The sequence below is a fragment of the Aethalodelphis obliquidens genome, unplaced genomic scaffold (assembly GCF_003676395.1).
Source record: "Aethalodelphis obliquidens isolate GAN/ISIS:26980383/991018 unplaced genomic scaffold, ASM367639v1 scaffold6, whole genome shotgun sequence".
Taxonomy (NCBI): Eukaryota; Metazoa; Chordata; class Mammalia; order Artiodactyla; family Delphinidae; genus Aethalodelphis; species Aethalodelphis obliquidens.
In genome coordinates this window covers 4,866,764-4,880,020 of record NW_020837950.1, presented here as the reverse complement: position 1 = coordinate 4,880,020, position 13,257 = coordinate 4,866,764, and the positions used below count along the sequence as shown (strand labels likewise).

At 35.9% G+C, this 13,257-nt stretch overlaps 1 protein-coding gene across 4 annotated transcripts in view; it reads left to right on the top strand.

Annotated features, from left to right (window-relative positions):
* Window positions 1-13,257, top strand: part of SLAIN2 (SLAIN family member 2) — an 81,177-nt gene that overhangs the window by 44,188 nt on the left and 23,732 nt on the right. For 3 of the 4 annotated variants that reach the window (XM_027103029.1, XM_027103027.1, XM_027103030.1), the window contains 3 exons: window positions 339-698; window positions 2,440-2,577; window positions 10,277-10,354. In XM_027103029.1, coding sequence (XP_026958830.1) covers window positions 339-698; window positions 2,440-2,577; window positions 10,277-10,354 — 576 coding nt within the window. The remainder of the gene's footprint in view (window positions 1-338; window positions 699-2,439; window positions 2,578-10,276; window positions 10,355-13,257) is intronic. The other variant, XM_027103028.1, reaches the window with a different exon arrangement.

The following is a 13,257-nucleotide window of genomic DNA, read 5'->3' as shown; positions in this document are numbered from 1 at the left end:
AACGTTAATCTCAAATTTGGATTACTGTCTTTTGGAGTAGAAATATTTTTAAATTTATTGTTCTATTTTTAATATAGATTTCAGATTCAAGAAGAAATGTTGAAATTGGGCAAAAATTTATGAATTTCATTTAATTTAAAAATAGCCTTTTAGATGTGGTATATGCATCCTTATGTGTGGGAAAGTCTAAGGTGAATCAAGTGAAAGGGAGTTTTCCTTTACACGTTATACCCTATTTGAATTTCTCAATGATAATCTTTTGCTTTTAAACCTTAAAAAATATTTAAATGTTTAAAAATAAAACTAAAGAAATAAAATAACACATTCATTATTGTCAGGTCTCCGGCAAGAATATGCAGCCACCGCGTCTCGGCGCAGTTCTGGTTCATCTTGCAATTCTACAAGACGGGGTACTTTTAGTGATCAGGAACTTGATGCACAAAGTTTAGATGATGAAGATGACAATATGCATCATGCAGTATACCCTGCTGTTAACAGGTTTTCACCATCACCACGCAATTCACCTCGACCATCACCTAAGCAGTCACCCCGAAATTCACCTCGTTCTCGATCTCCTGCTCGGGGAATAGAATATAGTAGAGTGTCCCCACAGCCTATGATTAGCCGCTTACAGCAACCTCGCCTTTCCCTTCAAGGCCATCCCACAGATTTACAGACAACCAGTGTTAAAAATGAAGGTAACTATAATGTCTGGAAAAACTTTGTCCTTCAGGGCTTCCCTGGTGGCCCAGTGGTTGAGAGTCCGCCTGCCGATGCTGCTGATGCAGGGGACGTGGGTTCGTGCTGCGGTCTGGAAAGATCCCACGTGCCGCGGAGCGGCTGGGCCCGTTGAGCCATGGCCGCTGAGCCTGCGCGTCCGGAGCCTGTGCTCCGCAACGGGAGAGGCCACAACAGTGAGAGGCCCGCGTACCGCAAAAAAAAAAAAAAAAAAAAAAAAAAAATTTGTCCTTCATATTCCAGTATGAAAGTAACAGTTTTTACCAAGGTTCTGTATTTTAGAAAGTAGATCAACAATTTAGACAGTTTATTGTTTCATTAATACTGAGTCAGGGACTTCCCTGGTGGCACAGTGGTTAAGAATCCGCCTGCCAATGGAGGGGACGTGGGTTTGTGCCCTGGTCTGGGAAGATCCCACATGCCATGGAGCAACTAAGCCCATGCGCCACAACTACTGAGCCTGTGCTCTAGAGTCCCCGAGCCACAACTACTGAGCCTGCGAGCCACAGCTACTGAAGCCCACGAGCCTAGGGCCCGTGCTCCATCACAGGAGGAGCCACCACAATGAGAAGCCTGTGCGCCGCAAGGAAGAGTAGCCCCCGCTTGCCGCAACTAGAAAAAGCCCACGCGCAGCAGCGAAGACCCAACACAGCCAAAACTAAATACAATAAAATAAATTTATTTAAAAAATACTGAGTCAATGCAAAAATAAAGGAAGAAGTGAATTTAATTTTGCTTGATTATGTTAGTTTTGCTTTGTTATACTCATGAAGTGATCTGTGTATAGATTTTTTTTTTTAATTTATTTTTGGCTGCATTGGATCTTTGTTGCTCCGCGCAGGCTTTCTCTAGTTGTGGCGAGCGGAGGCTGCTCTTCGTTGCAGTGTGCGTGCTCCTCATTGTGGTGGCTTCTCTTGTTGCGGAGCATGGGCTCTAGGCACGCGGGCCTCAGTACTTGCAGCATATGGGCTCAGTAGTTGTGGCTCGAGGGCTCTAGAGCACAGACTCAGTAGTTGTGGCGCACGGGCTTAGTTGCTCTGTGGCATGTGGGATCTTCCCGGAACAGGGAATCAAACCCATGTCTCCTGCATTGGCAGGAGGATTCTTAACCACTGAGCCACCAAGGAAGTCCCTGTGTATAGATTTTGATTTAAGTAATTTATGGTTCTTTTTAACAGTTCTACCCATTTATAGAAACTGTATTGTTTATTTTTATAAGACGTGTACTTCCTGTTAGCTCTTCTAAAATACGCATAACACTTAAATAAAGAATTTTATTTTTTTTTAATTTATTTAATTTTTATTTTTGGCTGTGTTGGGTCTTTGTTGCTGTAGGCGGGCTTTCTCTAGTTGCGGCAAGCAGGGGCTACTCTTCGTTGCGCTACTCAGGCTTCTCATTGCGGTGGCTTCTCTTGTTGCAGAGCACGGGCTCTAGGTGCATGGGCTCAGTAGTTGTGTCTTGCAGGCTCTAGAGCACAGGCTCAGTAGTTGTGGGGCACAGGCTTAGTTGCTCCATGGCATGTGGGATCTTCCCAGACCAGGGCTCAAACCTGTGTTCCCTGCATTGGCAGGTGAATTCTTAACCACTGCACTACAGAGAGGCCCAAGAATTTGATTTTTGAATGTTAATTAACATTTTAATTTTCTTCATCGGAAAGAATGTTTTGATTTTTTCTTTTAATTAAATTTCTGTTGTCATAGAAAAACTAAGACGCAGTCTTCCAAACCTATCCCGAACATCCAGTACACAAGTTGACTCAGTGAAAAGCAGCAGAAGTGACTCAAATTTTCAAGTGCCAAATGGAGGAATACCTCGCATGCAACCTCAGGCTTCAGCCAGTAAGTATCTTTTATGTATCAGTTATTTAAAGATAAATGAAAATTGTAGATTTTAATTTTGTGCTGAATAGCTGTATTAAACTATAGTAAAATGTAGTGATTATCAATTGCTATAAGATGATGATAGCTATATTAAAATTTAAAATTTGTCCCTATGAAATACCCAATTGTATCAATACTTAAATCTGTATGAAACTGTGGTCTCTCTAGAATTCTAAAATAAGCATGTTCTAGCTGTTTAATGTATAAATATATATGCCTTAAAAATCTTATATTCTGCAATACTGCACATTAAAAATGACAGGATTTTGGGGGGAAATAGTCCTGAAGCAGACCACTTAAAACCCAAGGAGCTTTCTTACTAGAACATTAATAAAAACAATAATGATCCCATGAAAATAATAGCACAATTAAAGGCATGTTAAATTCTTAATAAATAAAATAAATACTCCAGCAAATGTAGAATTTCATTTTTAAAAAAAGTTGAAGGTAACCTGATGGAAAGGAACGTTGAGACCGTTGAATTAAGGAGACATATGCACCATAAACAAAGATCAGATAATCATGCAGAAGGAACTTCTAAGACAAAGTGGCCAAACTGAGCTAAGAAGTGATGTGGGAGTAGATGGCACTCTGTACTTTACAGAGAGACTAAAACAGAATTGAATACTTTCCAAAAAGTATTGCGTATTAAGTAGGGTAGATATGAGCATGCAGTCAAACCAGTTTTAAACAACTATCAGAGTTATTTCTACAATCTTAGAAATGCTCAATATGCATGCCTTCTATCCCACAGTTCACATCAGTTTTGTAGTTTGATTCATTCAGTTCCTTTGTAGCATGTTTACTGTCAGTGGTTGAAGTGGTCACTGTGATGTGTTCCTTCATTTCCTCAAAGCTGTGACAAAGAAGTGATACAGACATGAGGTTATTGACTGTCCATTTATAACTTGTGTATTGAGTAACACAACTTTGAAAGCATTCAACTCTTTTTAAATCCCCTTGCACTCTTCCTTGGCTCTATTGTGTTTAGCTGACTTTGTGTAGTTTGTATTAAGCTGCTGTTACTTGGTGGCTCAAAAATCCAGTCCAGAAAAAAATACATTTGAACCAAAATGACTTTTGTGATATATTGATAAATTTTCCCTATTTACAAATTGCATATAATATTATTTTTATTATAGAACTCACATTGTACGGTACCAAACATTCATAATTCTGTTTAATCCTCTGAACAATTCTATGAAGTAGGTTCAATTACTAACACATTTTACATATTAGGAAATTGAAGCTTTGAAAGGTTACATAAGTTATCTATGATCATACCATACAGCTTATAAGTAGCAAGTTAGGATTCAGACCCATGTTGATCCTGATTGAAAGCCAAAGCCCATTTAGAGAGATTTGTCACATCAGTGGTTTAGTACTAAGACATAAAAATTATCCAGAAATATTATTTCTTTCTTTTTCTAAGATAAACTCTAAAATTTAAGGCGTTGTAGAAAACTGATACCTAGAGATTTGGGTACCTCATTTTTTTAGATGGAGGTGTGCAAAAACATGTTTTTATATCACATTAAATTTTAAACACACAGACCATGTGAACTGTGTGTTTAAGAGTGCCGTTATGGTACTCATGTGGTACTCATAAATGGTGTAGAAAATAGAGATTCACAAAATTTAAAAAATGAAAGTAAAGATACAGTTTAAACTCTAAGTTATTGCTGAAGTGGTGAGTGATAGGTTTTGTGCCTTTAAACCTGCAAATTAAGTTAATTTGATTTAATAATATCCTGTTTCTGGGGTTTTCTTCCCTCTTGGGAAGAGCAATCCACAGTGTTAATAAAACAGGAAAGAAACTTTTATATCGTTAAGAATATTAAGTAACAAAACTCATGTATATTATAAGCTACACTTTTACAGTCTATGCACAGATAATCCAAAACACCATTTTCACTTGGCTTTCAGAGGTGCTTTAATACTTAGTTTGAAATTGTTAAATTCTGAATTTCTCAAATCTTTCCATGACATATTTTCAGACAGCTTCCCAGCTCTTTGATGAAACCAGCTATATCTATATCCTTTTTACCTCATTCCATTATCGTCAGTACCAAATCTTTACTCAGATTTGTTCCCTCATGCCCTCATACATGCTGTTTGTTTATTTAAACTATTCTAGCATCTTAAAGCTGTATGGAAATGAAAAATAACTCTTTACAAAAAGAGAAGGAACAATAAAAGATTGAGAACCTAGGATAAAAATGTTAATAAAAAAAGAATATATTGACCATATCTTAAACTTTATGATAACTACTCACCTTCTCTAGTGGTAGAATTACCATTGTATAATCAACTGCTGATTCCCTAGAATTTTTTTTTCCTGTAGGTAAATTATTTTTTTCTTTTTCCCCAGAAGTGGATTATTAAGGAAAATACATAAAGAAACATAATGAGATTCTAATCACTAATTTACTTTTAAGTGGGATATATGTATACTGTTTCATAGTCGTATTTCAATATTTGAATAATGTATAGGCAGAAGAAAAAGTAAGGTACCATCCTATTTTAAAAATTGCATATACTTGTTTATTTTTATATATGTAGCTGTAGTGAAGTTTATTTATGATGAAAATGTCACAAATATTTATTTTAGTATAGAATCACACTACTCACAAAAACGTATTTGGAAAGTAGTAAATCCAGAATATTGGCAGGTTAAAATTAATAAAGTTTATTTTATAAAAATATTTAAAACTTGAGAGTTCCTTGGAGGTCCAGTAATTAGGACTTGGGCTTTCACTGCCGTGGCCCCAGGTTCAGTCCCTGGTTGGGGAACTAAGATAACAGAAGCCGTGCGGCACGGCCCAAAAAAAAGAAAAAAAAATTTAAAACGTTTTGTTTAAAGTTAATATATTATAAAGCAAAATAAAGTGTTACCTATTTTTCTGAAAATTTTACATATATCTTTGATACATAATATATATGTGTGTTTTAACTAGTGTGTGTATATAGGTGTACTGTTTTCATAATAGCCTTTTTATTTTGATATATAATTATGTACAGATATTACAATGGCAAGTTTTATATATGAATTAGCATTTTAAATATTTTATATAAACCAAGTTTATATATTTGCTGCATTTTATTTTCTTACAAGTATTTTTCCAGCTCTTAAGTGGTAAAGCTTTGGTTCTTACTTGCTGGTCTGCATGAACCTAACTTTGCAAGGTTGCTTTATTTCCACCTAAGGGACCACTTCTTCTGCCTTGTTACTATGCCAATCACTATTTTTATATGCTTATTTGCTATGGCTGCATTATTGTGGATGTTGGCATTCAAATATGAATAGTATGAGAGTTCTAATATATTTTCATTTTGATAGCTATTACCAATTCTTGACTTTTATATTTGGAAAATATGAGTAACTTAAAAAGTTTAAGAAAACCAGAGCATTGCAGAGGTCATGGATACATGTAATTTTCTCAGATTCTCCAGTTAAAGGAAGGAATGTTTCTCATCGACAATTTTTCAAAAGACTAGTGCTTGCTTTCTAAGACCACTGGAGCACAGGTTTAATAGAAAGTTTAATTTTCAGAAAAATATAGGAATTACTGGTTCAGAAATAAGAGAAGAGAGAAAAACCCAAGGCAATCTGCTGGTTTTATAAAAAGTAGTATGAGTTTACTTTCACATGTATTGTCCCATTTGAACCTCACAACATCTCATTTTTCATTTTTATAGAGAGGGAGAAAGATCCATATAAATTATATGTACAATGTCAAGTAACTAGAAAAGTGGCAAAACCAAGCCAAATTACTCCCTCTTCTCAACTCCTCCATGAGTCTCCTGATTTCCTCCCAATCATTGTTTGGATTACATCATGCTGACCTAATTTCAAATGAGGAGGCATCTTGGAAAATATTCTTGGATGACTCTACTGGAGCATGATTTGAGACTGAACTATAAATACTTTGTGAATTACCACAAGAGTAAAATAAGTCATTGTAATATTTATCCACTTGCTTGCTTACATTTAACTAAATGGAAGAATATATTTGAATAGGATACAGAGTATACTCCCAAAGAAGAGATGTATAGGATCAGTATTGTACTCTGGACCTCTCACTGAAGAGGAAGTGTCCAGGGCAGTTGTCAGCTTATACATAGGCCAGACTGCACTTAGGCTCATGGGGAAGGAATTCTCATCCAGATTTCACTTGTGACCAAAACACTAAAAGGTTACACTCAAATTTTATATAATTATGAAATATAAATTGAAATAAATAAGTCATGATAAATCTGTGTAATTGGCTAATGTACAAATGAGTGAGATACTTGTAGAACTCCTGTTTAAGGATAAGTAGTGTAATGATGTTGTCAGTTATCACGAAGAGATTTTATAAATGTGGTTTTTCTGACCTTTACTTCTGGAAATGTTGATTGAATACATCTGGGATGGGGACCCAGAATCTATTTTTTAGAAGTGTCTTAGCTGACTCTGGCATATTTAAGTTTGAGAACCACTCAATTGGACCTCAGCTGTGGAGGATCTCGAATATTTAGTTTGAATCTCTGGATTTTATCCAGTACTCAGTCACTTATGTGTTTCTTAATTATTCAACAGATATTTATTGGGTGTATATGTTCCAAGCACTGGGAATATAAATGTGAAAGAGACAGCTCATGCCCTCCAAAAGAGGAAGTGATAGGCAGGAAGTGATGTGGGAACAGGAGAGGCATTACACAGCAGGTATGAAGAGGTTTTCAGGAAAGGTATTGAAAGATGTCTCAGCCAACTCTGGAGGAGTTGTCACACGAGGAAAGGAAGTATAAGTTTTCCAAACAGTGGGACCAGTAATGAAGTCTTAAGAATGGCACCCTGATTATAGTGGTTTTGTTTGACTAAAGTGTGGGTCACAGGATGGTTAGTTGGTGCAGTGACCAAGGACGAGAGATGTAGGTAGGGGTTAGATTGTGGGAGCTTTTAAATATCATGTTGGGAATTCCCCGGCGGTCCAGTGGTTAAGACTGCACGCTTTCATTGCCGAGGGTGAGGGTTCGATCCCTGGTCAGGGAACTAAGATCCCACGAGCCGCGCGGTGCAGCCAAAAAAATAAATGAATCAAATAAATTTCATATTAAGGAGTTTAGATTTCATCTTATAAGCATGGCGAGCCATCATAGGCTTTTAATCAGGGTTACTTCTTAAGAAACTCAGTCTGGTAGCAATGTGGAGAATGGATTAAAGTTCTAGAAGGATTTGGAGACTTTCAGTTTAACTACTATAATTTATCTTTTAAAAGTGATTTTGGGGACTTCTCTGGCGGTCCAGTGGTTAGGACTTGACACTTTCACTGCCTGGGCCTGGGTTTGATCCCGGTTGGGAACTAAGATCCCGCAAGCTGTGCGGACAAAATAAATAAATAAAAAGTGGTTTTGTCATTAGAAAACAGATCAAATTACGATTGATAATTCAGATTAAAATTTAGTTTTTGTTCTTATTTGAGTAACATTATGTGACTTTGTGGTATCTCATGAAGATCATTCATTTCATTCCATCTGTATCAGGCAAATTTAGAGTATACTGCCTGATCCTATTTGCTATAAACAGGATCCTATCTGATTCTTTGACTTATTGTTGGACAGTTTTCACTTGTCTGTAGATGCTGTTCTTGTGGCATCACCCATGAAACTTGAGGGATAAATAAGGTCCATTGGAGTTATTGTAGCTATTAATTTAAATAAGATCTTTCCAGGACAGTTGATTAGAGGTGATATGTTAAACCCTCGTTTAAAAAATTATAATAGTTAATAGATACTGTGGATTGCCAGTGTATGTACAGTTGGTTACCTTTTGCCCTCATTTACTCCACTCCAATCACCATGGCCTACTTCTGTTCTTCAGATATAGCAGGCACACTCCTACCTCAGGTCCTTACTGCTGCTTTTCCTTCCATATCGAATGCATTCCCCTGATATCTGTATGGCTCACTTCCTCTCTTCCTTCAGATCTTTGGGCAAATGTCATCTCAGGGAGATATTTCCTGATGACTCTGTTTGTAATTGCAACTTAAATTTCCTACTTCTTGTCCCCCTTTCCTACTTAATATTCTCCTTAGCAGCTATCACCATCTTGCAGGCCATATATTTTACTCTTTGTTTATTGTTTCCCCTTCCCTAAAATCTTAGTTACATGAAAGTAGGAACTTTGTCTATCTAGCTGGATACTGAATCCATTGTTCCTAAAACAGTGCCTCTAATAAAGTAGATAATTACTTGAAAGAATGAAAGAAAGCAGGAATGAATGAATGAGTGAATGAATGAAAATATGAATGGTTGAAAGCATGTATGAATAAATATGTAAATGAATATTCAATGATGATAGCATCCTATATTTCTGTGGGATAGATATGAGGTAATGCATTATAAAATTGGTGTTTTTTAGGTTTGGAGAATTTTTTGCTTGTCTGCCTGGCAATATATTTAACTTAAACTGGCATACAATATTGTTTAGCAGCAGTAATGTGTTGTAGTAAGTGTTACAGAAATTGAAATCAAATGCATTTGGTACTTTTTAAAAATGTTTACTATTAGACAGTGAGAAAATCCTATCAGCATTGATACGGTTAAGCAATAGAGGGAAAGAAAAATTCTCCTTAATTCTTTTTGGTGATATATCAAGTAATCCATTTATCAACCCAATGATTGTTTAAACTCTGGCCAGATTTATGGTTTGAGATCTCTTTTTGGGGGCGGGTTGGGGGCGTTGCATATAAATCCTAGAGATATATGAAGTCTGACTTTCAAATGGGTAGAATGACATTTTAGAGCCACTTAAATAGGTGACTGCACTGGTACATGTGGGAATCATCAGTTCATTGGAGCCAAAGAGATTTAACTCCAGATGGCTCTGAACTGCTGCTTAATTGCCGGTTATGAGAGTTTCGCTGCAGTTAATAGATTAGGAGTTCCAAAGAAAGCTTAGAACTCCTCATTGATCACTTTAAAAACCAGATGCTCTGACTCTTCCAAATCCCTCAACCCCAACACATACACACCCCTGCCCACCCCATATGCCTGTGTGCATAGTCCAGATATGTTGCTACCCAAAGTCTAAAGTGCAATTAGTTGAATTCTACGGCAAGATGATGTTGAACATATTAAAGCAACTAGATTGTTTACTCCCTTGAGGACCTGCCTGGTTCTGAGTTTTCTTCTCCTTTTTGAGTATGGGGATTACTATTTCATGTTAGGACAGTTCATCTAACAATAACTGCTTTGCCAAAGTCTGCTTTTTGCGCTGAACAAGTACTACGTTTATTTTTTTTTCTGTACTGTGTGCTTGCGTTCATCACTTTACTTATTAGCTTTGTATTCTTTGCATCCTGTAGCATGTTTGCTGGTGGTTTGTTTTCTCTTTGATATTTTGATTGGTTTACATATTATAGATTTTCTCATCTATAAGAAATAATTTTGGAAAGTATGCACTTTGCACTAAGGTTTCCATTCCCTTTCTTTTCCAACTTAATGCACTAAGCATCACTTTAAGATTCCTCTGCTTCTAGGATTCTAACATAGTTTCACCTTATCTGTTCCTTGATAAATTTTCAAGTTTGTATTAAAATATTCAAGTTTACAGAAGCTATAGTCTTTATCTTGTCCTTCCAGGCAAATATTACAGTTCCTTATTTTTCAACAGCTTCGCAAAGGCTGAAAAATTTGCCTCGTACTTCCCTCAAAGCCAAACAGTTGCTTCAAACTTCATCTACAAAAAGAGGTAACTACAGCCTCTTACTAAGTTTTAAATTTCAGCAAATGGTCAAGTTAGTTAAATCTTTTACCTTTTGGCATACTGAGTCAGTGATGTCTATAAGGCACATTTTAGTCTTTTTTTTTTAATACTAAAATAATGTGTATTCATTCTCTGTTACTTGGATAAATCCAGAAGAAACTCATTTTCTACAGAGGTATGTATTGGGTTGCAATTCTAAAAGGAATAAGTGATATATAGCATTTAATATTAGAGAATTTATCATTTTTCTTACCTAAAACTGAAGGTTATTGTTTTAACTTTGTTAGGTAAACTAATAAATGCTTTAAAATGAACCAAATGCCAGACATTCTGTATGTTATGTTTTTTCTTCTGTCTTTGGTTTTTGGATTTACTTATCTGTAGGATGAAACAAGCATGTTTTCATATTAGAAATTGATTGACGTTAAAGCAGAGTTGTTAACTGATGATGTTTGGAATATTCATGGAATGGTAGCTTTTGTAAGAACTGACAGCTGAAGAAATATATGAAGGTTGACATCAAAGTTATCATGTTGGTTTCAAGAGATTGGATGTATGGACAGCTAGGAAGAAGTAGAATTGGGAGAAACACTGTGGGATTAGATAGACCAGCAGTAATAAGAATGAATAGAAGCCTCAGAGGAAATGGTACAGAACAAATATAGGCAAGGAGGAAAAATATTTCCCCTATCCAGGACATGTAGATTTCCTGGTAGCTTCAGAACTCAATAAATAACAAAGATATATATAAGAAGGATAAAACACTAACAGGACATTATATGGAAAGAGGAGGCTTGGGATTTGATTTGTTGAAAAAATGATTTAGTTAATATGGTTATAAAAGTACTGAAATAGGTACTTTAGCAAGTTCACTAATGCAGATGTTTTAGCAATGATTTGGTGGATTAAGTATAATTTAAGGAAATAGTTTTAGATATTAGAATCCAAAGAAAAGAGAACAGTCAAATAGAAAAGTAGAATGTTGGAATGTTTGTGTTTTGGATGTCAGGGGCTGGTTATAGGCCTCCAGTAGGGGTCTGTTTTGGTGCCACTGTCAGAAATAATAACAGACTGAATAGATTACGCTCTTTTGATAGAGAAGAAGGTGATTTATTAAGGATCATTTTAGAAACGGTTCTTAAATTATTTGAGGACCTTAAACCTCTTTTTTGAGATTTCCAGATACTTTTGAGTACTTCTAGGTGTAGAAGGTAGGTGAAAACAGATGATTATAAAAGGATTGTAGTATCTATATCAGGGCAAGAGAGGATTTTAAGTTTATATAAATTTTATTTTTTGTATGCCTCTATAAGCTGCTTCATAATGTTTTTTGGCATTAGGTACGCTTATATAATTTAAAAATTTTACTTGAAGATTTTACGTTCCTATTTATTAGATCGAGAAGATCATAACTTCTGGCTGATTTTTTTTTGTGGGGGTGGGGGACGCCTGTGGAGGTTACGTTATTTTTGTGATTCTGAACTACCAAACTGCCTGCCCTCTGTGATAAGATAACAGGAAAACCCAGTCTCATAATTCCTGGTACCTCTAGCTGTCTAGATGACATGGTAAAGAAAGAGAAGTTTGTGCGTGTGCATGTTTGATTTTTTTGTTCCTTTTTGTTTCATTTTGTTTAATCTCTCATTTATCTTAATCCAGACTCCCTTATTTTCTGGTCAGTACTGTGGCTTGGTGATGATCATTTTACACTATAAGTTCTAAACCAATTGAAAAAGGAACAATATATGATAGGATTTAAAATACTAGTTTAATTACTGGTAAAGCTGAGCTGGAGAATATCTCTTGGATCCAAGGTCAAAATGGATTTTCTAATTTACCCTCATGTCTAGACTTTGAGAGAGAGGAGTCTGCATTGGACTGTGGGATTCTCTGCTCTTGTAGGGATGTGAAGCAGACAGGATTCAGACACCACGTTTTCATAGGTACCTTTGCACATTAATCCCATCCAGTAGAGAAACATGGACTAGATAGTAAATTGCCACATAAATAAGTTGTTCCTCTTCCTGGGGATGAGCCTATAACATTTTCTAGAAAGCTGATTTACTTATTTTAAGGGCTCACAGAATCATGGGAAGAGGAAGAAGATGGTTTCCTTAACTATTGGAAAAATGGTCACTTTGATTTTAATTGCATTTAGTAGTAGCTGGAGTTTGAATATGGGAAGGGAAGTAAAACTGTGTTGCCTGGCACAAAGAAACACTCCATAAACATTTCTTGATGAACACAGTCATGCCACTAACTCAGGAAGGGCTGGACACATCCCTCTTTGCGTTTTCTTCTTGCAAAGCTTTTGTGTTTCTTCAGTCCACTTTTCTCTTTGAGGGAAAGAACGCATTGTGTTTTTTTAAGACTTCGTAGAAGTGACTGCTTAAACTGCTTTGTTAAAGATATATTTTATTTATCTCCAGCTGCTGGGAACTCAGTCAAGTAGAGATAAACAAGGTAGAAACCTCAACAAGTCAGGGGAAGAAAATGAAGACTAATTAGAGAAGTGAATGTAGAGATAAGGACAAATTTGAATGTACAAACATACTTTTATTTAGAAGGAAAGAAACAACTAAGGAGGAGTTCATGATGGTAGTTGTCTAATACTGCTTTAATTTTCTAATTCACTATATTTTGAGATATTTAAGGTGACATAAGCAATATTTATAAGAGGCCTTATTGATATGAACCCAGGAATTTTGTCATTACCCTGGATCCGAAATTTTAAATTTCGTGTTCCCTTTTCTATCAACTAACACATATTGAATCTGAAGCATGAACAAGATACATGCATTACATTCTTTTCACTTTTTTTCCTCTGTTCTAGCCCCTCTTTACTTTTTCTTCTGTTAAAAGTTGTGATCAAAGCCAGCCTCTGCCAT